The sequence below is a fragment of the Annulohypoxylon truncatum genome, assembly GCF_022578515.1.
Source record: "Annulohypoxylon truncatum strain CBS 140777 unplaced genomic scaffold F4807scaffold_32, whole genome shotgun sequence".
In the NCBI taxonomy this organism is placed as follows: Eukaryota; Fungi; Ascomycota; class Sordariomycetes; order Xylariales; family Hypoxylaceae; genus Annulohypoxylon; species Annulohypoxylon truncatum.
This window is the reverse complement of record NW_025953818.1, coordinates 417,545-442,305: the sequence shown is the minus strand read 5'-3', so window position 1 is coordinate 442,305 and position 24,761 is coordinate 417,545. Positions and strand designations below refer to the sequence as shown.

The 24,761-nt window shown below is 47.7% G+C and overlaps 8 protein-coding genes across 8 annotated transcripts; 4 read left to right on the top strand and 4 right to left on the bottom strand.

The window, feature by feature from the left end:
- Positions 1–558: 558 nt before the first annotated feature.
- On the bottom strand, positions 559–1,934 carry F4807DRAFT_223094 (DASH complex subunit Spc19). The gene is made up of 2 exons (XM_047994079.1): positions 1,545–1,934; positions 559–1,438 (listed from the first exon to the last, which is right to left on the bottom strand). The coding sequence occupies exons 1-2, from the start codon at positions 1,701–1,703 to the stop codon at positions 1,016–1,018; spliced, it is 582 nt and encodes a 193-aa protein (XP_047851287.1). The 5' UTR covers positions 1,704–1,934; the 3' UTR covers positions 559–1,015.
- A 2,258-nt stretch (positions 1,935–4,192) lies between these two features.
- F4807DRAFT_453294 (uncharacterized protein) lies at positions 4,193–5,776 on the bottom strand (the record flags this gene model as incomplete). The annotated part of the gene is made up of 1 exon (XM_048000439.1): positions 4,193–5,776. The coding sequence occupies one exon, from the start codon at positions 5,774–5,776 to the stop codon at positions 4,193–4,195; it is 1,584 nt and encodes a 527-aa protein (XP_047851286.1).
- Positions 5,777–6,960: 1,184 nt separating this feature from the next.
- F4807DRAFT_463454 (uncharacterized protein) lies at positions 6,961–7,524 on the top strand (the record flags this gene model as incomplete). The annotated part of the gene is made up of 2 exons (XM_048001985.1): positions 6,961–6,980; positions 7,125–7,524. 2 exons carry the CDS (start codon positions 6,961–6,963, stop codon positions 7,522–7,524), a joined length of 420 nt encoding a protein of 139 aa, XP_047851285.1.
- A 1,101-nt stretch (positions 7,525–8,625) lies between these two features.
- F4807DRAFT_438210 (uncharacterized protein) lies at positions 8,626–9,541 on the top strand. The gene is made up of 3 exons (XM_047999106.1): positions 8,626–8,878; positions 8,933–9,129; positions 9,176–9,541. Exon 1 carries the CDS (start codon positions 8,664–8,666, stop codon positions 8,859–8,861), a length of 198 nt encoding a protein of 65 aa, XP_047851284.1. The 5' UTR covers positions 8,626–8,663; the 3' UTR covers positions 8,862–8,878; positions 8,933–9,129; positions 9,176–9,541.
- Positions 9,542–10,680: 1,139 nt separating this feature from the next.
- Positions 10,681–11,880, top strand: F4807DRAFT_469977 (uncharacterized protein; the record flags this gene model as incomplete). Its single annotated transcript, XM_048002775.1, has 2 exons — positions 10,681–11,420; positions 11,474–11,880. The coding sequence occupies exons 1-2, from the start codon at positions 11,039–11,041 to the stop codon at positions 11,878–11,880; spliced, it is 789 nt and encodes a 262-aa protein (XP_047851283.1). The 5' UTR covers positions 10,681–11,038.
- Positions 11,881–12,934: 1,054 nt separating this feature from the next.
- On the top strand, positions 12,935–14,603 carry F4807DRAFT_438205 (uncharacterized protein; the record flags this gene model as incomplete). Its single annotated transcript, XM_047999105.1, has 2 exons — positions 12,935–13,998; positions 14,053–14,603. Coding segments are annotated over exons 1-2 (1,159 nt in total), but the record flags the coding sequence as incomplete, so codon positions are not given.
- Positions 14,604–16,465, bottom strand: F4807DRAFT_438204 (uncharacterized protein). Its single transcript, XM_047999104.1, has 3 exons — positions 15,561–16,465; positions 15,468–15,495; positions 14,604–15,389 (listed from the first exon to the last, which is right to left on the bottom strand). The coding sequence occupies exons 1-3, from the start codon at positions 16,322–16,324 to the stop codon at positions 14,958–14,960; spliced, it is 1,224 nt and encodes a 407-aa protein (XP_047851281.1). The 5' UTR covers positions 16,325–16,465; the 3' UTR covers positions 14,604–14,957.
- Positions 16,466–19,466: 3,001 nt separating this feature from the next.
- On the bottom strand, positions 19,467–20,437 carry F4807DRAFT_463450 (uncharacterized protein; the record flags this gene model as incomplete). The annotated part of the gene is made up of 3 exons (XM_048001984.1): positions 19,467–19,948; positions 20,001–20,143; positions 20,211–20,437. 3 exons carry the CDS (start codon positions 20,435–20,437, stop codon positions 19,467–19,469), a joined length of 852 nt encoding a protein of 283 aa, XP_047851280.1.
- Positions 20,438–24,761: the final 4,324 nt, after the last annotated feature.

Genomic DNA, 24,761 nt, shown 5'->3' with positions numbered 1-24,761 from the left:
CCTGCCAGCACGAATTGCGGAAGAGCGTCTTTGTTTTTCTCCCGCTTTTCCGAGTCACATACATACCTACACTTGTTTTTTTACTTGAACCGGCGAAGTAGGGCAAAGCAGGGCGGAGCAAGCAGCCTTTTCTGTCACGAAACGGGATTTACGAACGTCACGCCCATTGGTTCACGGATTCCAGGAGATAGGTAAATGCTCTGGTATCAATCAATGAAAGAAGACCAATCAAAAAATGCAATGCGATGACTGAGCTAGCTAGTGACTATGTATTGTCTATTAGTTGTACATACTATACTTGGTGGGCAGGTGTACAGAATAGTATTCCGGATACATTGGTAGGTTAGGTCAGGGTTAGGTCAGATTGAGTATGGCGTGAAAACAATGTGTCGGCGCGGTGGATTGATAAGAGTATTTGTATGAGTTTGATCTAAGCCTAAGTATCTCAGGACCTCAAGAGAATGGAATTCTGCATTAATGATATGTCGTCAAGTTGTCAGATCTAGGACTGCGGCTCTGTGCCGATCTGCGGGTGATTCCGAGAGTCAAATTCCTCTCCTGTAAGCAGTCCTACCTAACATTGGTGCTTATTCATAGCCCGGTCCTTGAACGGGAGCTCCCACTTTGTCGTGTTAATTGGAGGATACCTCGTCGCTATTTCATCTGCGAGCCTAGGCTCCGAAACTTAAGCTGAGATTTTGTCTTGCTCATTTTGACGACGGCGGATCGAGGAGTCGGATCCAACAGCGCAGTCCAATTCCACTGTCGTAGTTCACCCGCGGTGTACCTTATTATGGTTCTTCTCGATTCGTCGTAACATGTGTATAGCACAGTCAGTATCCGACATATCAGACGGCCTCTTCTCTAGAAGAGGCCAAAGGTCCCCTTCCCGTAGACCGATTCCAATATTCCACCTCACCCGAACCAAATAAACTAGAGTATTCCCACAAGCCGTCATAGTATTATTCAACGCGCCGCATCGCGTCGTTATCATATTATATCGTACCACCACCACTCAAGACGCCGCATCCAACCTCTTCCGCAACTCCCGCTCCTTCTGCAGGACCTCCAGCTCAAGACGCTCGACGCTATACTGCAGCGCCTCGCGCTGCCGCGCCCGCAGCTTCGTCTCGACGGTGAGCCGGTCCCCGGGCAGACTTGCCCTGCGCCCACCACCACCTCCTCCTCCTCTGGCATTGGCACTCGCGGGTTTGCCCGCGTTTCGACTAACAGGACGGGATGGAGGTGTGGGAGAAGAAGAACGCAAGAGCCGGCCTTGCTGCAGCTCGGACTTGGCTTTCAGGGCGTCGATGCGGCGCTCGACGCGCGCGATGTGGGAGTCGGCGCGGTCGAGCAGCGTTGTTATAGCGGGGCCGATTTCGTCGCGCAGCGAGGCTTCGGCCGCGACGAGGGTGGGTTGCGGGATTAGCTCGTAGTGCTGTTTGGTGGGGGGGTGGTGGTTAGTGGGTGGTAAGTAGTAAGTAATGTGGCGAAGCGGGTGTTAGGATGAGGAGGGAGGAAAAGGGGATGAGGGAGAGACGTACGCGCACGCTCTTGAGAACGTTGATCAGGCGCGGGAAGTCGGCGACGCCGGTGCCGAGCGTGGATACGGAGGACTCGAGAAAGGAGAGCGAGGTGCGCAGCGCGGCGACGCAGTCCCCGTATGAGGCTGCGTTGGTGGATGTTGTTGTTGCGGTCGCCATTGTGGTTGTGGGTGGAGGAATTGGTTCGTGTGGGTTTGGGCTTTTGGTTGGAATATGAAGTTCCAGCTCTAAATATTTACAGCAGCTGTGACGGCAACCGATGCGGGGCTCTGGCCGTGGATTCTAGTGGGGCATTTGGCTTGGCGTTACTGAGTCAAAACGGAGTAATTGGGAACGTAAAAGGTATCCATTTGTTTCTGCCATAGAGAAGTTGAATCAAATATTTAAAAATGTTACAAGTAGATTTGTTCTTCGTTCTAATACGTATTGGTACTCTAGATAAAGACCAATTGTAACAAAACTTTCATCTTAGTCCTAAGATCAATCACAATAGTAAATCACCTGTGTTGGAGCTTAGTCATCAAACTGCGAAGCAGGTTTAAAGCCGAAAGCATTGTAGCTCGACACATAATGGGAAACAAGTATAAACCAGGAAATTCTATAGGAAAGTAGTGTGTGATTAGAAGAATTTGCAAATACCCTTCATTGTAACATCTTAGATACCTGAGTAATAAAATATCTACTGAAAAGGTATTCCAGGATTAATATCACCCCTTGTACTTACGGCTGGCTATCCCCTTGCATACTTAGGTAGGTAGCTCACGCATGCTGTCGCCAATAGTAGGTACTCATTATGTAATAAAGGGGATAGCAATGTCATGTTAGTTAGCTTAGTACCAATGGATGAGATTGACCTTCTTGTATCCACCTACATAATATACCAAGTCGTCTGGGCTTTGCCTCCTGGTTAATGTGGAAGACAATTCCATATAAATTAAACGGCCTGGCGTATTCCCATATGTTGTTTAGTTTCTATAATCTTAAAGCGCTTGGTGATGACATTTTATGGATGCGCCCTGGATGATAGAAATATCATGACTATTATCCAAAATTGCTGCCACTCACCAGTGCCTCCAGATCTATCTCATTGTTGAGGAGACCAAGTTACCTATCCATCATTAATACGCTATATGTACCGATGCGGTTTTCTTCGTCATGAATCTACCAGTGAGCTAGCACCTTGAATAGGTAGTCTCAGCACTATTTGGACTGGGACAAGTAGGCGTAACTACAACTTTGATATGTATCTTAGAGTCTTCGATTACATGAGTAGATAAGTATCGTAGATCGCGTCAACTATGTAATTTCAATGTTATTGACATGTCAAATCCAGGTAAGCATCGTGGACATTGAATGACTAATGGTTTCAGAAGCCTCCACTTGTGAGAGCTGGTAGCCAGAGGTCTCGCCAGGATTAGCTAGTAGCCCTGGAGGATTGGGTATCGGCTTGTACGAGGCCACCCTGTTGGCAGTTAGCCCTTTGGCTGTAGGTAGACAAAAAAAAAGTCTGTATATATATACCGCATCCCCTGGGAAGGAGTAGTCAGAGCTCTTCGCTCAGCAACGTCCTTATTCCTTAGCCCATTAGTTCCACCTCGCGACAAATAGAGAATTGATTGGTTTTGTTATACATGTTGCCTTTGCCTCTTCTAATTATACAAACAATATCATAGCAAAATATTGACCTCATTATAGCTATAAGAGAGGTTAGGGAGAAAAAAAAAGGAAGATTGGCCACTGAAGGAATCGAACCTCCAGACCTAGCAGTGAAGCGCTGGTCCCCTCCAAATCATACATGATCAGACACGAATAATTTGAACAGTTCCAATATGCCCCGCTAGGCCACCCCGGTGTGGCCTGCACTCATTTGAATTGTGATGAATTGAAATATTAATTTGAACTATATGCCCACTAAGGTTGGTTAGTTCTATGGACGAGCAAGTATTGTCGAGGACCCAGTGGGCCAGCAAAAACTCTATTTAACTTTAAATTTCTCACTAAGCTCCTATTCAATACTGATTCTTTATAACATAGGAAGGAGGGACTACTTTCATCTCTTCCCAATAGGTACCTATCTATTGATAATCTACATACTGGATGAACACAGATATATTTGTGTAGTAGACCAAGACAAGTGAAAGCATGTACATTATTCTGAGTTACATTTATACGTGTAAGGAAGTTTCCTTGTGTCAAGTCCCAACTGCAACTTCTCCAACCAGCTCACACAATATTCATCTTCAATCAATAATACCATGTGTATGTACATATGTTGAAGGGTAAGTAAGTGGGGCCGGATCCGGGTTGGCCCCGCTTAGTGCGCCGCCGGTCACCTCCGAATAACTTTCCCTTTTCGGCATGTAGCTCCCGGACCTTTGCGGATAGGCCGCTCACGACCCTCTATGGTAAAACTGTGTTAGGATAGTGATGAGCTGCCACCATGGAGAACTCCCTTTGTGAGTGGTGTCCCGCTAAAATGTAGCATGTACATTTACTAAATGTCAATAGGTAAATATATTATTTAGTTTTGCATAGATACCTAATAATTATACCTTGACATTGGTTACGAAACTTGTTACGCTTTATTTCTATACATAGGTATAGAAGGGTTTTTAGGACTGGCTCTGCTGATACTTAAGCAGATGCATTCATGTTTGTAAGAAAAGACGTGTTCCTTCCCACAATGACTCAAGGCCCAAACTCCTGATATCGTTTGTCCACAATGACGGTGGTGGGACAGAAAACGTCAACCCATGCTTCTCGCCTATCGCAAGCAACGCCCTGAGATTGGCCAACGCGCTGTCACCGCTATCTGCACATATAACGAACGTCGACTGCACGATACGTACGAACGACAGCTGAGTGTGAATCCGCAAATGCGCAAACACCTGCCATACATAAGGAGACATAGGCATGTCAAACGGAAGCTTCTCCCACCTATACATACGACCCTCCGGTGTACTGAAATTAATATGAGAGAATCCGAGTCCGGCAGGAACAGGACTAGGCCATGCGCAGTAGGGCATGTTGACTCTTCCTTTGGCAAACAGGGCGTTGGGGTGAGCGCGCTTGTAGGCTGCCGAGAATTCGAAGAGATTGTTTTTTAAAGGATCAAAGCCAACGATGCACCCGATTTCGGCTTGTTCCTTTATGAGCCCCAAATCATAGGGGAAGTATACGTCATCAAGCCCGTCGATTCCTGGCATAATAACGGGGCTTACGTCTGGTGGCTCGTATTCGAGGATCTTTGTAATAATTCCGTGTGACTCGAGGTCTGCCGAAACTCTAGATATAATTCGAGACTCGTACTTGGTTATAGTCCGACATTTATCCTGCAGGAGGGTTCGAAGGATATCGCGAACTGTGTTGGGGATGTCCCAGCACCGGATACGATTGCCTACATATTGGGGAAAACCCGGTGTGAGCTCATTTGTTTGTACATTAGCGACGTCTTCGAAATAAGCTGCTTGTTCCTCGGCTGGGATATATTTCTGGGTGGCCTGACGAAAAACTTGAACGTATGGCGGATCGCCTCTTAGCTTGAGTAGTGCATCGGCCACTACATCGAGAAGATCGAATTGCCTTCCTGGGGCTCTGTCGATAATGATGAATTCATAGTAGTCTTTGGTCATATCATTACCCGTTAGGCTATTTATACTCTCAATATCGTCGAGTACATTGCCTATGGACCACTCAACCACCCATAGTTGCGAACCAAGAACCTCCCTTTTTGACGCGGATCGAGAACGTGTGATCCAAGGGTTCTGGTCTGCAAGGAGAGGTGAGACAAGACGGCCAGGTACATCTCTCTTTTCCCGGTCATATACGAGGACTTGGAGCCCCGCGACCCTTTCACTCAACTCCCGTATTAACTGCTGAGCAAATTCATCATTTTTGTCCATTCTTCCCACAAGGTAGCTACGAGCCTGCCTCTCCTTCGTGATGCCGTATTCGGTACTGGTGGAGGGTCCAATAGATTCGCAAAGACCTTTTGTGACTGCGACAAATCCTTGCATCATAGCGAGTGTACATTCTTGAGAGATATCTTCATCGGGTACATACCACGTTGGAACATTCTTATCACTAGATTCGCTCGGTCCGTATCTGCGCATCATACTTAGAGTCTTAACTGCGACTAAATCCCCGAACTGGATAGCAAAGCTCTCGAGATTCCACCAATCCACAATATCAGAGAAGTTCGTCCATAAGATATCCCAACCCCGGGTACCCATTCTTCGAAGACTGTCATCTGTATTGACTTTAGCACCAAGTATGGTGGTAGATGAGGGCTGTGGGTCTATAATATAGTCGCAAACAGCATCGCGCAAAAGGTGGAGTGTATCAAGCCGTCCCTCTTGAAAGACCTCAAAGAACCGGATATAATATTGAAGGTCATCTATATGAGACTCTCGTAGGAATTTGTCAATACTTTGGGTATAGGTAGCCCTAACGAGTACATCTGCGTCGGCCTTGTATAAAAGGAGCTCGCGGAAGACGAAGCGGATGATGGTATCCCGCAAATCGAGTTCTCTAGCTGCGTGGCTCTCATCGTTATGAACGAAGGAGGAGGCGTCATTAAGAGAAGGAGCAATGGAGTAAAGCTTCTCAACTGTCGCCGTTCTCATCTTATTCGTAACCCTTTTCAAGACGACGACTGGCTCATCGGGTGCGAGATGTTCTAGCGCCGACATTGGAACAGTGGGATCAAGCCGAGACCGGAAGACTAAAGTCCCCTCATCTCCATCGTTTTGCGCTGGCGAGGGCGAACTCTCGGATCCTTGGGCTTCCAAATCCACTAGTTTCTGCTCCAGGCTATGAAGTTCTGACTTGATCTTCAGAATCCACCTAATATGACCACGGTTGTCGTTGGATAAGCTGAAAAACCGATGATTAACTGTGTTCCTTAGCTCCAGTGTCTCCTTCCCGGCAACTAGCTTAATCTTGATCTTCTTAAGATCATCTCCTACTTCACAAGTCTTGACATTGTTGTAATATTCTTCCTTGTCCTTATAAGACCTGTATAGCTTCCTGTACTCCTCGTGATGGGATGGGCAGAGAGTATGTCTAGCCCGGATTAGAGCTGCCCGGCACTCGGATCCGTCCTCGTGCAATGCATGGCACTTTTGGTCTGCGGGATTTGGACCTCTAGTACGCGAAGTGTAAGATTGGGGCATATTTGGCTGTTTCTGTTTCCCTTTGAGCATGATGCAAACGAAAATGGTAGTTAGAGAGCCAAATAGGACTGGGAGGGGATTTGATGTGGCTTATTGCTGTTATGATGACCGGATAAAAACGGCGATTGTCAACGTACCTAGGTACCATCCAGACTGCATCCCGCTTTGGTATTCGAATTGCCCCTAGGTCATGTGACATCCTTCGATTTCACCCGGATTTGTTGGTTCTAGATACAAACCTCATGCATCAAACTGCCCTGTTGTAAGGGAGGGATACTAATATAAATAGGTCTTCTTGTCTCATTTATTTTCTACTTTAACTCCTCAAATCTACGTACCTACTCCGTTATCTAGGTACGCATATAAATTTCCCCGTACGAACGGGGATCATTTCTAAATGGTTCAGCATCCGCCACATCCCGGCGCTCTATTTCGCGTTCGCTAATTGCGTCGGGCTGGTCTTAGCGCTTCTCCGCGGAAATCGTGCCCTCGTTGAGCTCTATGGCTTGCCAAGCAATATCTTCGAGGTCCCCGAAACCTGGCCGGTTTGGCAAGCTGGCCAGGGACGCATCATCCTCCTCGGTCTCATGATGCACTACTTCTATTGGCGCGGTCAGTACGCCGAGTGCGACGCCCTCTTAATGGGCGTCGCCTTTCTTGGATTCAACGACTTCTTGGTAACTTGGGATCATGGTAACCTGGTGTGGGCGTGGTGTCGAATTGTCTCCTCTATCGCTTTTGCTTCCACCGGATACTTTGGCTTGACCCAAGATCGGGATCGCGCTCGGAAAGCCAGGACCCCCTGAGATTCACTCCAAGACAGTATACAGCTGTCCTCGAACCTCCTAGGATGGCTGTATCAGAATAGGTACTACTTAAAAGGTTATAGCTATACACGAGCGAAAACGAACTGTATGATATAGACGGGCCGCATTGGGCGTGAGGATTTAGGGGGGGCGACATGCGCTAGGACTTCGCGGCCGGGTCCCACTTCTGGGTCAGGTGGGTTTGGTCAGTGTAGAAAGGCTTGCCGAGGAGTTGAAGGCAGCGAAGCATCTCATGGACCTCCGTGATGGATGACATGTGCTCTCGTCGTATTTCGGCGTCAGGGTCGTCTTCGGTGCCGGCTTGCGACTTCAACGGGTAGGAGCCGTCATCGAATATCGGCCACAAGGCTACCTACCCATTTCTTGAAAGGCGCGCGCCTTTTGCTAGTGTTGCTAGTCGCATTACTCCCATAGTCCCTCATTACTTACCACTGTACATCATAGCACCGTCAAATAGTTTCTTTGACTCCTTAAACAGCGGCAACTCACTGAACTTGTAGTACGTTGACCAGACCCTGAAGCCCTCCGGTATAGCGAGATAGTAACATTGTTGTTAGACCTTGTCGGTACCTATCTATGTAGGTCATAGTACCATCAGTAAGACGGAAGGATCCTAGTCGAAAGGGGAGGTCGCCATCTTTTCCCTTATTTTCGTGTGGCTAAGAGTGGTTGGGACAAGTCAATAGAGGGCTAAGAAACCCAGATAATCCTGGTGGCATGTCCATATCTGGGATCTTGATACAAAATCACAGGCTCCAGGACTAGGAAGATTGGAAAAATCCAGAGAGCTTTACTGGAGATATAATCCCTGGAGGCAGAAGAGGCACTGGGATATCATGCTACCTCCCGCCTCAAGAAGCGACCAGGAATATACCTATCTTGTCTCATTCGCCGGTTATCAACATGCGATGAAGTTGAGGTACCGTAAGCGTCGTAATAATACTACTACGTTAGAACAGTGCTGTTTCACTGGTCCAATGAAGACGCCACTTCACCATGCATGAGGAGAAAAGAATTAATCTTCCTGTACTCAAGGCCAAGCTTTTAAGAGCGTCCATGTTCGCCATCACTGAGGCTAATCTTCTAGCATACTGGATATTCGGCTGCTTATAAAAATCATGGCTGCAGTCTTTGATCTCAACACTTACAAATGCACCTATCTCCCGAAAACTTTGTGGAGGGTAACCGACTCCGAATCACGATCTATGCGAGATCCTATCACTAGAGACCATGTTGCAGAAAACTGCGACCGCACAATCTCTGACAAGTCGGGTCTAAAGCAAGCCGTTGAAGATCATTTCAATTGGAGTTGCTGACGACCAAGCTGCTTCCTGTCAGTCTTCAGTTGCGAACAGCATACTCGTAATTAAGCAAACCAACGTGATAGAACAATAGGCGATGTTTATGTCCACGAGATCGACACAACCAAGCTTCCAGCTTCTACGTACGTTTTTGATGCAGAGTCTCTGATCACTGACTTATACATTGTTCATCCATACCCGACCGACGAACTCATCTTTCTCCACCGCATACCAGGGGAGTCTCTAAGACGTACGCAAAGCCTTGGAGAGATTGAAGAACGAGGTACGTGGGCCACTGGAGATAGGGGGATCCAAGTTAACGAGAACAGAGGCAGAAGCTCGTACCTATGCCGCTCGCCCATTCCACCCAGACTATCACTATGTTTCCGAACTTGATGGGTGGTACGACACCGATGAGGAATGCGAAGAACGCAACCGCTCAGACGATATAATAAAAATGATAGAGGGAGATTGGTAAAATATGCAGCTTCGAAGCTGACGGAGAATCTAAACCGCCTTGTGCGGAAAACTGACCGAAGAAGCCTTGCAGATTACGGACGAACAAAGTCACAGGCTTCTTACCTAGGCAGCTATGCCAAGTAGGAGGATAGCACTAGTATATAGGCCGAGTTGATTACATTTAGTCACCATTATGTGAAATATAACGTACAAGCTGATACTTCGCTACAACTGACACCAGCTCCTGACACTCGAGTTTCATACGTTCCGCTTGGAATTTTGGGCATCGTCGCGTGCTATATCGTGTGCAATGCAAGCGCTAAGCACAACGTTTTAAACATGGAAAATAACTAGCAATAGGAACTAGTTAGTATGGCTGACGAGCCGATCAAGCTGATGTCGCTGATGTCACAGAACGACATCAAAGACACGCTGCACTCGGCTTTTAGGTCCCCTGCGCCTCCCATTTCTGCGAGGACGGGTATGAAGTTCGTTGCGGAATGGAACTCTCAATTAGAACGGATGCAGCGCATATCCCTGATGGACGAGCCGGGTCTAGACAAGCCTCTTACCAGACGGCACCCAGAGTTTCCGAGGACCGCATCGTACTTGCTACAAGGAAATCATATAACCTTCTCAAATCAAACTAGCAATTGAATGCGGTATAATCGGAGCCCTAGTAAGCGGTGGATATACCTGTGAACCATAGGTACCTAGGTAGGTATTTTCGTGATTTGTAAATTATTTGATGACTAATCAGATTTGGTGGATCTCTCCCTAACCCCTATTCCCACCCTCATCGTCGCTACGACCGCCCCTCGTAATCGCCTTACAATTCTTCCTATACCCGCATACAATGGACGATGAATTACGAAGTAAGTATATCGTTATTTTCAAGTGAGAGGGGATCGTCAAGTGGTTAGCCAGTGTAACATCGTTGGGGCGTAGGACGAACTTGTTATGAAAATTGTTAGACCTTTGTATGCTTATGATAATCAATATAAGGATCGATAAAATCAGATCCATCCTGCAAGTCCCATCCGTCACCTGTGTGGTTGAATTAAAACGTAAAATAACAAATCCGTTTGCGAATCGACGTCGACTCGGACCTAGCGATAGCCTGGAGAGCGACAAATCAGCTTGTGATACAGCCGAGAGACATGGTTTAGGATCAAGTGAATAATGTTGAAGGCGATGGCTTAATCGCGGTACCTAAGTACTACTAGCATAGCAAGGATAACGTCGTACACGGCCAGCTCGCCGGCGAAAGTAAGAGCTATGAGCACATACTAAGAACGGTGACACCAATACATCATTTCTACTGCGACTGGTGTTATAGCAATAACCAATTATAGCCTAGCAATTAAGATTATAATGCATACTTGTTTGAAACTGGGCTTAGCCTGGATAGAAAACACGTATAGACCCCCCTATACATGTAGGCAACTCCACGTACCTGGGGATTTGCTTTGTACAATCAGGTCTATACTTCCTAAGGAATACATCTGCAAAAGCAAAGACAGACGGGTGTATCAATATTTTTGCACCGCGACGACTTTGGAGCCCATACTTAAACCTTCACAACAAAAATTTATCCAGACAAGCCGAACTCAGTCGCTCGTAAATACCGAAACTCCTCTAATATTAAAAGTTTCATCTTAAAAACTGCTCTACTACCTACCGTACGACTCTATACGACGGGTACCATCTCAATACTATTGCGACCATACACTATGGCCTCTGAAGCAGACGTCCTTTCCGCTCTCGCCGCCTACCGCGAGCATATTGGCCGGGCCAATCACCGCGCCATGTCCGTACTTATTCCACGGGCTGAGTCTGTCAGCGCAGACGATCCGGACCTCTTCGAATCTCCCGAGAAGGAAGAAGAGACCCGTCTGGATTATGTACTTCGCTTGGTCGGAGCACCTGAAGAAAATGCTCAGCCGCCTATTGAGCGCCCTTCTGATGCCCTCAAGTACTGGGACGTTCTCGCGCCTCAGCTAGCCCTCGACGGTGCCTCCAGACATTCCGATCCGGAATGGCGGGCAGCGAAGCGCGAGGTCTATACGTCGGCTATCCTCCAGGGCCTTTCGCGTTTCGAATGTCCACCGGAGCGTGGATATTGCCGCGTGATTTCAGGACCCTCATCCAGCACGTTGATAGTTTAGAGGGCCCCGGCTGGCGCATGCTCCGTGACACTACCGAGCAATTGATCTTTTGGAAGGGTCAGGGGGTCGATAGAAACCTCGCAAGCGCGGATTCTCTAGCAGAGAGAACCCAAAACAGGCGCAGGTCGGGACGGTACATCCTCGAGCAAACATATGGACATAAGCAAAAGTATGATGTTGCCGCCGGCTTCATGTGTGGTAGCGGAAACGAGTCAACTTCTTACATAGTGTATAGCCGACCTAAGGGGGATGCGAATCAAGCTTGGTCATGGCGCTATGTAGCTTTTTTAGGTCAATTTGGGATAGGGGTTTTTAACGATGTTATTGCCCTCCTAGACTGGTACCAGAAATATGGCGAGCCGGATGAGCGGGACTTCACAGCTGATGCAGAGGTATTCGCACCCTAAACAAGTAGAAAACTAGACAACATTAGTGCTTCGCAGGAATGGGGTTTTTAATATTCTAAAACAGTCTCAAAGTAATTATTAGATAAATATTGTAATTTGAAGTTAACTCCGTGGGAGTAGAATCTAGGCGACAGCAATATCCGTGAACTCGGGCATTGTATCTGCTGACTCATCCCGGAGGCTGGAATTGGAGATTGTTACCTACTAGAAGTGTGACCAATGAGAGTCCGTTGCGAAGGAGATTGCGACAATGCGACTTTGTCGAACCCTGTGTGTGAAACGGGATATCTATATCGGGCCGCGCAGTTACCATTGGCTTCCGATGCAGGCAGAACAGATTTCTCGCGTCTCGATCTCATAGATGGCCGACTTTGAAAGTCGTGAGGCGTTGATAGAGACGTATTGGCATTGGGGGCTACGTAAATATCAATAGCTCACTGCGTAGGTAGGTACATAGTTGTAATTATCTACCATAAAATATGTCAAAGATTGGTATCGTATCGTTTTTAAGGTACCCAAGTAAGCGTAGCATGGAAGTACGTAATCCAATAATTCTCAGGTAACATATATATAGTCGAGAGTACCTTAGGTAGTAGAATTAAGAGTCGGACGTCGTACTATGCAGCTCGCAAGTTGTGAGCTTCTCGTATTGATTCGCGTTTGTACAAAGTTACCAGGTGTTACGATGGTACTAATAATAGATAGGCAACACGATCGATCACGTCGAGCGTATGGAGGTATCATTTTAGCTGAGTCATGTGACATGACGTGTTGGTAGGGGTTGTTGATGAATCCGGCACGCTCGGATTGCTAATGTAGATTCTACTAGAACCTTTAGGGGGTAAGCACCGTATCTAGTGCAGATCTGTACTGTCCGCTGCTTTCGCGCTGACAAGTGGTTGCAGCTGGTTTTTAGCTTCAACAAATTGGTCTGGAACTCAATTCCAGCTGGCAGGTTATCCTTGTCACCGTGTAGCACCGTGTAAGTTTGAGACAGGTCGTCCCTTCCAAAGTCGCCCAGTCCCGCAGGGTCCGTAGTAACGTCGACCTTTAATCAACCATCAACACGCCACCCACCATTCCTTTCCTTTCCTTCATCAAAACAACTACAAAGCCCTACCTACCTTCGCACCTTGCGCTTCCATGAAGTATTAAACCTATTCTTCTACCGTTACTGTGTTTGAACACGCCTAAAATGCAGTTGACATCGATCATTGCCGCCGCGGGCCTGGCGGCTTACACGACTAACGCCTTATTATTACCTCCTGAGGTCTCCGAAGCCGATAACCATCTAGCCACTACTCTTCCGGTTCCTGTCGACACAGGCTTCGCCAATGATGCCAGGCGTCTCAGGCTTAAGTGCCCTGGATGCCAGGTTCGCATTCCTCACCATGAGACGGCCGAGGTCGTGAATGATATTCCTAGCCATCTGGAGCTTGACTTCAGTATCGAGACTGCTGGTAGCGCCGATCGCTTGATGCTGAACGGCTTCGAACTCTACCCGAACGCAGACCCTTTCCGAAACAGCCTTACTGCTGTCGTTCGTCCCGATGTTCCGCGCCGACAGACAAAGCGACCAACTACTCATTACAAGGGTCCCCAGCCACAACCAGCACAAACCCTTGGCTTCGGCATGCAGACGCGTCCCGTCTCCACCCCTGAGGATTCGTTAGAACTCGTTTTGATCGACCTCGACATCATAGAGGTTGGCGAAGTCTTCGTTGATGGTATTCCGAATGTTCAGATCAAGCTTGTGAAGACTCCCACGGGACAGTTGATGATCGGCGACATCGAGACTACGGACTCCGAGACGAAGCAGAACAACCCGATGGATAAGCAGGAGGAATGCACGACCATGCTTTGCAAGTGGAAGGCCATCATTATGCAGAGGCTCGCTAGCCTTCGTCTTCATAAGGGCTGCGGTGGTCATCGTGCTCACGCCAAAGGCAACGGTCAAGCCAAGCAAGACGGATCCATTAATGTTCGTCCTATGAACGGTGGTGACAGCCTTCCGCCCAGCCATCGCGAGAGGAACTGGGGGTTATTGTTTAAGAACATTGCCTCGCACATCCTTCTCCCGGTTGCCATCGGTCTCCTGGCTGGTGTCGCTGCTAGCATGTAAGATTCCCCCACTCTAAGGTATTTATGATGAATATACTAATTCAATGATAGTCTCGGCATGATGGTCGGTACGTTCGTCGTTTTCCTCTGGCGACTAGTTGCTCGCCGAGGTAGCTCTCGACGACACCACAGACATGGACATCATCACAAGGCTTCCCACGCTGAAGCTGCTCTCCATGATGAGAAGTCGGGTCTGATGGCGCATGTGGAGGAAGATGATGTCCCTCCCCCCGTATACGTGGAAGAGGGCGTCGTTGTCCTCGACGACAAGAAGACCGAGAATGTAGCCTAAGAAATGATACCCCCCGTCGTTGGCCCGTGACGTCAGCTGGCTTCGACACAACACCGGATTTTCCTAGTGAGGATTGATGAAGAGACTTGTTATGGCTCGCTGGACTGAGATGAACTAACTGAGAAGAAATCGTATGGCGTTGAGATCATTAGCACATAAGGACGAGAAAATTCTGGACCTGGAAAGATGGCCAGCTTAGGATTACTCTCCTTTTCAACTCTTTTCCTTTCTGGTTGTAATAAGTAACCTGGCAGGCAGAATACCTACGTTCCTTTCAATTGACATCAATATGAAATATCTCAATACTAATTTCCTGCAACTATCGTGAACCAGACTATCTCTTGTAAGTAAAGCATCCCGACGCCAGATCAATGACGTAATTGGGCGTTTGGTAAAGGGTTCGAGTAGTGGCAGAGTGGATACCGTTATTGGACACTAGATGTCCTAGTGCAGAGTCTGAGAGTCTATTAGCTCGCCTCAACTCTATCCCCTAATCCCTACCAAGTAGCGTAGATCATTCAACGTCAGTCCAAGCTGGCGATAGCTCTACTCTGTTTCTAGTTGTACTTGTATCTAGTCTCCTTTCCCCTAAGCGTCCTGCCTTACACCACATATACAAGTGGTCTGACTCCTGATTCAACATTTACATATGACCAAGTACACATCACCACCCTTGAAAGTATGCCATGCCATGCTGATGCCCTAAGAGAAGAGCTGCCTTCTCGTCTGGACCACCTCCCCCAATTAGACCAATATCAGTCCAGCCTCTCATAACAGGTTGCAATGTGAAGGTAAAGGCCGCGATCGTCCAGACGTAGCCTACCACGGTCTCCAACCGGGTGAGGTCCTTCTTCCGTTTCGGGTCTATGGACTTGCGCCAAATCCACTGTAGGAAGTCCTCTACGCTGATGATCACGGGCTGCAGCATGAAGAAGGCGAGCTCGCCGTTGTCGTGGCGCGAGACGACAAATGACTGAAACCAGTGCGTGCAGAAACTGACAAAGAAGGCGGAGTAGAGCTGCAAGTAGCGCGAGCCGAACGTGCCTTTCTTCAGTCCGAGGAAGCGTGCGAGGCGGAGTCCAGGGGTTTGGAAGGGCTATATATGAGAAAAAGGGAGTTAGTTATACGATTTGGTACAGTACGTAGTCACGCCTCGACGTTAGGAGCTACTCACTCTTCGCATGATCTGATGATACGAAGTACTATAATCCGAGGCCGTTAGTCAACCGGCCCTTCCCTTGAACTCGGATTCCAGAGGTTACATTACCTCCACACCTGCCTCACACTCCACGCATCTCCCAGCGCGCCGAGCACAGGCGGCCACTCCCACGACTCGCAGATCCCAAGCAACACAGTGATAGCAGCACCCGCCGCGTTCGACGACCCGATCGTATTCCAGCTCCAGACCGCGCCGCACCACGCCACCGTCGCGTCGAGGAGCCAGCCACCCATCGCCGACGTCGTCGTCGACAGCTGGACCACCTTGCAGAACCCGATGACGTACACCGCAGCGGCTTTCAGCGCCGTGCGCCAGGCCACCTCGACGACCTGCGTCCAGACGAACGACAGCGGAGCCAGGTCCGCCCCCGGATGCGGCGGCACGTTCTTCACGCGCCAGTCCCAGCCGATGCCGCGCGGCGTGCTCGCCAGCCTCACCGCCCACCTCAGCTTCTGGGCCCGCGTCATCGCGTCCCCGCCGTTCGGCGGCAGCGGCTTATCCGGGTTCCCCGTGTAGCGCGGGCCGCCGGCACTTTTCGAGCCACGGTGGTCCAGGTACGAGATCCACAGGACGAAGAAGGAGCTCGACATGGTGTAGTCGGTCACGACGTCGCCGGTGGTGAAGAACGGCCGCAGGAGGCCGAAGTAAAGGAGCACGCATGTGACGCCGAGGGTTTGGAGGGCGCCGGGCCCGAGGAAGTAGCCTAGGACTACGGCCGCGTAGGCGGCTGGGAGTTGATGTGGTGGGAGCGGGGAGCGCGAGGTGAGCGGGGGGTACCCCGAGGAGAAGAGGTCTGTGATGCGGGAGGGCATCTTGGAGATCCCCTTCTTGTACCGCCCGGACTAAATGTTCCCTAGCTAAATGCGCGCGCCCGTTTTAATCACGAAATGGAATTGGAATTGGGTGTGTGATGTTTAAGTTGCCATATTGAATACCGAAGCAAGTGATTTTGCTTTAGGTAGGCTTCAGCCAAGGATCTACCCATCCCCGTTTTTTAGATCGCGAGCTGAAGTTGGCGCGATGGATGCGCTAATAGCCCACCTACAGATGCCCCATATCTAGGCCAAGGATTCTCACTCTATAAACACATTTACATATTTAAACAAAAGAAAATGGTTTTATATGGATCTCAAATACTTTATTCTGAAAGACTTCTAGTTTCAAACTCGTATTTAATGAAGATATTTGAGTAATTGCGAACACTTGGTATTATTGTGATTGACGATATGCGCAGGGAATCTATAGGAAACTATGGAGGCATTCCTAAGTATGTTGTTAGGGCAGGTGATGGCGTGTGGCACAGTCTATTCATATTACCTGGCGATTTATCATTCGCCCTCCCTCTGCTGCGCCGTGCCTGTTGGCGTCGTTAAATGAACATCACTTGCTAGCCTCTGTTTTGTTTCCTTCCTTTTCCTATGCTACTGATTGTCTAGGTGAATTGACATGTTGACTATGGTGCGAAAGTCAAGGGGCAATGAGTTGTATCGAGCTACCAAGGGGACCATATATTTATATCTGGGAATTGGTGAATTTAAAGTATTGTTAGTTAATTGATTGATATATGTATTGTGACAAGATCTTCAGGTAATTTTTTAAGAAACCCTTAACATCCCATCGACATGTATGAACTGTAAGTAATCTCTTATAGGTCACTTGGATGATTCATATTTCCAACTGACATACAATTGCTAGAAATAAACCAAGATTAAATACCATCAATAATTACTTGTGGATTGGTTATAATCATATTAATGGCTTGATCTTATGATTTTGTGAGAGATGATGCTGCAGTACGCAGTCCCTACGAGATTGTTTACCCCTTTTACCCCTTTTTTTTAGACACTTAAGGCATTATATCCACGCGTTCAACATATAACACAATCCATTTACAATTCATTCCTAGCTGATACTATTCTAATTCGATACAATGAAGGTTTATCGCTTTCAGTATCACTCATTCAATTAAAGCCATCTCAATTGCGAAGATATTGTGCTCAGTTAGATTGTTCACATACCATGCGGTCGGCAATGAATATCGGCTTCAGCAATTAAAGCTATTAATGAACACGGAAACAACCTACAATCCATCTAGTTGACTCATAATTATAGGCATCCTATAGCACACTAATTCATATCCCTTGTTATCGGAAGGATGAAGTAGACCGGTGAAACTCTCAGAGGATGATGGCGGGAACCAATTGCGACATCAACACACCAAATGTACGAACAACATGCTCTCCACGATTGAATATCTAGAGAGATCTTAAAACGACATCTATACCCAATAATATCTTCGCCACGCCGACGGATTAAGACACAGACATCTATCATCTACTCCAAGTAACACTGATCAATGTTACTCAGTTGCAGACCATCGAATTCGATTTGGGATTCTCCTACGTGGTTCACTAGAACCCTTTAGACGGCCAGATCGAGATCGAACTATGGGTAAAGCTCTGTGAGACGATATCCCTAATGAGTTTGGAGCTGTAGTTCCAAGTTTTTGTCGGCTCTTCCAGAGATGTTACAACATATAGGCACACTCGATCAACTCTAACTCTAACCATCGCCCTTATTCTTAACCCAGCATATAGGGGCTTGATCTTAAAAAAGGCGCCCAGGCTTCACTTATGTCGAACTCCTAGCTTGACAAACGTAAGTATTGAAAGGATACTGAGTGTCTTTGGTGAGAACATGGTTATGTTTCCTATACGTACTTCAATCCGCGATACGTCAGTCCTCAGAGCATATTTCGTACGGGGCCGTGCGACTTTCAGAGTAAAATACAATATTAGCAATTTCATGAAAGTATGTGTATATGCCGTACACGATATGGGAGTCTCGGCTTATATCAACGGCACCCATCTAAGGTCTCCGTAGTTAGGTAATAACGAGCAATCCAGCTAATTACCTGTCTTCCTCATGAAACCCACATCCGCGCACAGAAGTCTCAGATCGCGATAACGACATGCTATCTCAAAAGAGTCAGCACACCAAGAACACACTCAAGTACCAAAGCTCAGGGCTCTTTACCAAGCCTCCCCTTTCAAAACCCCATCCTCATCCCGCATAGTCCCCCATCGATATCTGATCTATCACAAACCAAATATCCATACCACGAACTAAACAAGTGTCCTCCCACAATACCTCCCACTTGCTCACCACCTACCTAGCCTACACACGGTAACTACCTAGATACCTAGTCCCGCCCAATCGGGCGCCCTGCCTCCCGGGTCCAATGCCTTACGTCGCCTAGAACGGCCGAAATTCGAGGATGCAATCATGCTACCCTACGCGGGTACATGGCATGGCATGGCGCACATATATCGTACGCGCAGCTAAGAAAAACATGGGATCAGATAAAGATGGGGTACCTACTGTACTGCTCGTCTCGCGAGCGCACACCCACTTACTTACTTAACCTATACCTACCTACATACTTACCGACTTACGTACCATATCTAAATACATCTGGTACATACACATGCCACGGCATATCCCGTCCGAGCCCTTACCTAGCGCTCAGCGTACCTAGGTAGGTATGTAAGCGGGCGCGGCAAACGGTTCTCTCGGACGGCGGCATTCGCCAGGTACGTGGGCGGGATGGACTCCAGACGGTGCGATTGGACCAGCCCCTTGCATGGAAAATTTAGGGAGCCATGCTGTGCTTAGGTCGTAGTAATATAGCCCTATTAGATCTCCTGCATATCGCGGAGAGTTCCTTGTTGAACGCGCAGCAGGGGCCGGTCGTTTGAATTTTGTTAACCTAAGGTACTTGTAACTATGCATTAGAATGACGGGTGTGCGCGCGTGCATTCGAAGGAGTATCTCTACACCCTTTCTCCTCATTTTCCATCAAAAGTCCAATACATCTAGACCCAGCTGCCAATTATTCGCCCATTACGTGGGGGAGGACGAACCGAAGATGCCGGCCCATGGCACAGTCTATCCTCAAGCGTCCAATAAGTTCAACCAGTTCAATACCATCATAGCCTTTAGGAGGTTTCCTCGCATGTCCATATGCACGCCGTCGTATAGAGTCGCTTGAATGCTCATATTCCACGTCCCGAGGTGGTCTACTCGCCTCTTGGCGGCTTGAACTGCCATCGCGTGCTCGAACCGGATCAGGGCTTTGTTTCCCTGACTAACGATCCACTCATCCGGCTTTGCCTCTCCCGCTGCGTTCGGCGTCATCAGCAGGATCGGTAGATTTTTCCTTGGGCTACGGCCCCGTAGTCGCATGCGTGCTCCGGTTTTCGACTCAATTGTGTCGAGCACCAAATCCAACCAGTTCGCGGCTTGGTCCACGTCCAGATTATTCCATAACCCGTGACCCAAGATGAAGGCTTTCGGTTGAGAAGGGTTCGGATCAATTGCCTTCTCAAACCGTCGGCGCTCTTCCTCGGGGATAGGGTATCGCACCATTTGCTCAACTGCCATCATGTGTCAACATGGTCCGTCCGCCGACATCACACCGAGACCTACTCCGCAAATCCGTGTTCCATTCCGGGATCATTTTCGGGCACAACAGGCTTAGAGGGTCATGCTCAAGAACATCCGATGTACTGAAAATGCCTTGGACGGAACAGTCGTGAACGTCGAATTGGTTATGGCAGAAGCACTTGCGTCTGTTGACGTTTCATTAGCGGCGAGGTCACCAGGTACTTCCAGAGGGCGCATATTATTTATCCATACTTTTCCTCGGCGTCGAAATTCCAATCCGTGACTCCGCCATACCCCAAATCCTCTCGAATCAAGATATTCAGCGCCCCGATGACGTGTCTCAGCATAGAATCGCCTACGAGGATAACTTGAGAGTACCGTCCGAGGATCTCACATGCTTCCAGCGTGCTGAACCACTGCATATCGCAACCCCGAGGCATATATGGGGAATCCTTGCCAACCCGACCCCCGGAAGACATGGCTGTCAGTAGCGAGTCTTTGTTCGGGCATATAGACCCGAAAGGTATATGAAGATCTAAGGAGGAAACATTGCAATTTCCACCACGATGTTTGTACCCAGCCAAGGTATCTCTCAACTCTCCTGTCCGCGATTCCGGCAAGGAGCCGAGAGCAAAGCCGCATTCGTGGGTTGTAAAGCGGCTGACGCGACCCACAGATATCCCTGAAAAGGGGTACCAAAAGGAGATTGATACGACGGCAGCGACTAGAAGCAATAGATATTTACCAGGCCTCCTAAACAATCTTGGAAGAGCTATCCAAGAGCTGCCTGGGTTTGGCGGCGGCGTAAAAGGCGTGGAATCGATATTGGAGGTCGAACGTCGAGATGTTGATCGGCCGCGACGGCGACTCTTATCTTTGTAGACATCGTGTGGCGGTTCAAAATATAGCGAGCCGTGTATATCGTCGCTGAACATTATATCAATGTGATCTCTTCTCAAGATCCGACCTTGAGCTTGCTAAGCGTATCATTATTCTGCGAGTTTATCAACCGATGTTGAATAAAGTTGCAAGATTTTGGGGAACTCTCTGAGAGACGTCGTTAGGTAGGTTAGAGTACGACTACATAGTATCACCTTCCTCGTCCAAATCCGCACCTTACGATTTACACATTAGTTAGCTACTACATAGCTCCTTCAGTCTTCATCAAGTTTACGTATCGTAGCTACCTATCAGGGCTCGACTTCCTTTTTGGACTTCTGTACGGGGAAGGAAGGATTAGATACTTGACAAACTCATTGATGTGGTTTGGTACATCACTTGATCCACGTGTAACTTTAACGATGGGGCCAATTGCCGGTTCTCTCAGGAATTATTATCAATCTCAACATTCGGGTTCCATAGCAAAATCTTTCTAGCAAATTGTCTTAGTAATAGGCACCTATTAGAAACGAAAAGGTGGACCGGAAACAGAAAGACCAAATGAGCTCCTATCCCCCGAGAATCGTCAAGACCTGCCAAGAGAATGCGCATGCGTTTAACAATGAGCTTCTTGTTGGGCCTTGGTTATAGGGTCCTATTCTCGAAAGGACTAGGGTGGTGATAAAAGGGTGGAGGTTGGATCATCCCCTGCAGCAATACTCACCGGGACGCCAAACGGGTTAACTCTTCACATCTGTCACCGAAATTTATGAAATGCTCAAACCCCGCTCCTTGATGTAGTCTATTGATTTTATTAAAGTCGTGGTTGTCTGAAGTTCAACTAACAGATAGGTAAGATTAACCTAGGGAGGTGCCGGTAAATTATTGACTCTAAAGGAGGGATAGCGAGCATAGGCTGAGATAGTAAACTCCCTTCACATAGTACTATAGTTTATCGTGTGATAGAGGTATGGAATTCAGGGAGGAAATTATATCTGCATCTAACATAGTTCTCACTGCCATTATTTTAAAGGAATTAGTGAGTGTGCGAATCAAATAGGGGTCGAGGCTGGGGTAGACTATATGTAAGGGAGACGCTTGATGATTAGATGTGGGATAGCAAGCAAGGATAGAAATTAACCACAGCCTTACCTAAGTATCGGCTGAAGAATAGTATACCAGGTAAAAGTAGTAGCGGTATTCACACGGGCCATTCTGCTCTGGTTCTATAATACAACAACTCAGCGCTATCAATCAGCATGCGCTTCCTAGAATAACCAACGTGGCATGAAAGTATCAGGGGCCATTTTCTCCGGAGGTAAGTTTCTATATATATCTACGGCAATTAACTAAAGGCAGTTCATAAGCCATTCTGCCTCAGTCCAGATTACCATCGAAGTTCCTATCCCTAGTGCATTGTTCAAAGTATTCAATTCAATTCGAATTAACATCACGTATCACGCCGGCTTTTAAGTAGATACGTTTCCAGGTAATTTTTTAGTAGCTCAAAATATACACGATGGTGTTCATATTCATGTAGACTTTTATATCTTGAGCTTTAATCTCGCTTTTCTACCTCAGTAAGTTTTCAAGAAACTGCATACAACTCTAAGTAAAAAAGACTGCCAAATTTCCTATTGCCATTCTATTGAGGTAATTCTGGGCACAGCCTTGTCTTGAGTCAATGTATTCGCCTACAGGGAAATATTCTACGTTATCTGTAATAGCAATGACATTTGCACAGACAGTAAGGGCGGCAATTGCAATCGGTATTTCTAGAAAATGCATGAAATTTCCAATATCACATGCTGGCCCTTACGTTTTAATCTACCTTGTTGCTATCTCACATCGTCGGTTTACCTACCTAGATATTCTACCCTTTGGATGTCAACAAACATCTAAAAGCCCCTTTATACCGGCAAATGAACCCCCGAATCTTTAATGATAGTATTCCTACGTCCCACTATCTGGTAGATGACATGAATCACCCCGGTGTATACCAATAATGCGTGTTATTGCACGTTAGTTTGGTTTGCTGCTTTCATCAGGCAACGACGTATAACCCCCTTAGGCTAAAGATGAGTCAACAAGTATTGGTATGGCCAAGACTTCTCAACAAATTAAGCCCCTGAGATAGCATCAGTCCTATCACATTCACCTCACCAGACCTCATGTTTCCTGTCCCGTACCTACATCCTTCTCTTAGTACGACGACACTGCCCCACATGGCAACGATTAGGTAAAAATTACCATGATGGCAACATCATAGACCTTTGAACACGGGGCCTAGATTAGCTCCTTGTTCCACCCTTCCATTAGATCCGAGAGCTTATATCGCCCTGTAGGAACAGTACTATCCAAGGGCTATGCTGGAGTGGTCTAGCCCAGCATGTCTGGAATGCTCTTGCGCCAACTGTATGTCCACAGTTTTAATGCTAGGGCTGGAGGTCTAATACCTAAGCTACACTACTTGATCATCGTCAGTTTGATGTTGAATTGGCTGCGTCTTTCAGCTCAACTTACCTACCTATGTCTGAGCTTGGATCGATACCTTGGAAATGAAGAGAAAGGGAAATTCAAAGGGGCTACTTACTCTAGCTGTTCAGCATAAGCTGCCATTATAAGCTTCCAACATACGCGACTCACCACCCATTATTCGAAACCGTTTACTAGTGATATAAACGTCTATATAAGCGAAGAACCTCAACATGCATAGTCTTGGCACTGCCAGGATTCCTCAAATAGAAAACAAGTGGAGTTGATTATGTCTTGGCAGGGTCTACGTATTCGATTATCAACTGTTTTATGTATTACCTAATGATCTCTGCGATCGCCTCCATCTCGTCGGAGAATAAATCAACACCTACATAATTTCTGGGGGGCTGGAATAGGTTGCTTGGTACGTACTAGAAAAGCGGATCACTATCGAGTTTCGAATAAGTACACGGCATATTGGCTCGACTTGCGTCGATTGGAGATCCGTTGAAGCCGTCGTGTAGTCTCTTCATGCCTGTCGGGCATATACATAAGGGTTCTTACGTTTTACTTGCTATACCGCCGACGACAGAAATACGACACGTAACGTTCTAGATGCGTCGATTCGACTTCGTATTCGCCATAGAGCCGGTGAAGACAATGGATAGCAACCCGGAAAGGGCGGGATCAACCTACGGAGATGTAGAACGCAAGACGTTAGATTCGGGGCCGCTTGGTCTCGGGGAATGCGGGGGTGGAGCGGGAAGAGATGAAACTGTGTTTCTCTCGAGGCTTAGTTTAAGGGACCAAGCAATGGTGAACTCTGGTTTGACCAAAGGTTTTGCACGGCCCTGATGGCAGTGCTCGGATCGCCACCCCCTTTTTCGATGAAATCTTAGTAGATCAGATCTGGACAGCGGCGTAGATCTCGGTAGTTGAAAAGCTTGGAAAGTGCTACGTATGTTGTTGTCATGCTTTGCTGACCTCCTCTACATATTCTGCTCGGACTAGCATCTATTGATCTTACGATGGGCGGTAGTAGCCGTGTACATTAGCTCTAGGTCTCACTGCTGCAAAGTGACGATCTATGAACATCCCTCTTTTGAAATGTACTGTACGTACTTGGTGCCTGACTGGCATTGGCATCGAGCACGGATGTAAAATGCAGCAGGAAACATGTGACTTCAGAAGCACGCGGGCCACCGCCACTCCCCTCGATCATTAAAGGGTCTGCCGGATGGCTAGTCGCCCACCTTGCTGGGTTGCCCTACGAACATATCCATGTACTGATTCGGCATCCACGGTTGATTTACAGGCAACAAGCATCAGATGCACGTGTACGGACGCCTCGCGTTCTTAGAAATGAGGAACCGCAATGGTAGACGGTTGTCGCCGTTGCGCCTAGAACGCCGAGCAGACCGGATTAGGTAGCTAGCTCGTTCGAGAATT

Coding starts and splice junctions, on each gene's coding strand:
- F4807DRAFT_438204 (XM_047999104.1), bottom strand. CDS start 16,324: ATGCCCTCCCGCATCACAGACCTCTTCTCCTCGGGGTACCCCCCGCTC. Junction 15,496..15,560: donor AGTGTGAGGCAGGTGTGGAG/GTAATGTAACCT, acceptor CTCGGATTATAG/TACTTCGTATCATCAGATCA. Junction 15,390..15,467: donor ATCATCAGATCATGCGAAGA/GTGAGTAGCTCC, acceptor TCTCATATATAG/CCCTTCCAAACCCCTGGACT.
- F4807DRAFT_438210 (XM_047999106.1), top strand. CDS start 8,664: ATGGCTGCAGTCTTTGATCTCAACACTTACAAATGCACCTATCTCCCG.
- F4807DRAFT_223094 (XM_047994079.1), bottom strand. CDS start 1,703: ATGGCGACCGCAACAACAACATCCACCAACGCAGCCTCATACGGGGAC. Junction 1,439..1,544: donor ACGTTCTCAAGAGCGTGCGC/GTACGTCTCTCC, acceptor CCCACCAAACAG/CACTACGAGCTAATCCCGCA.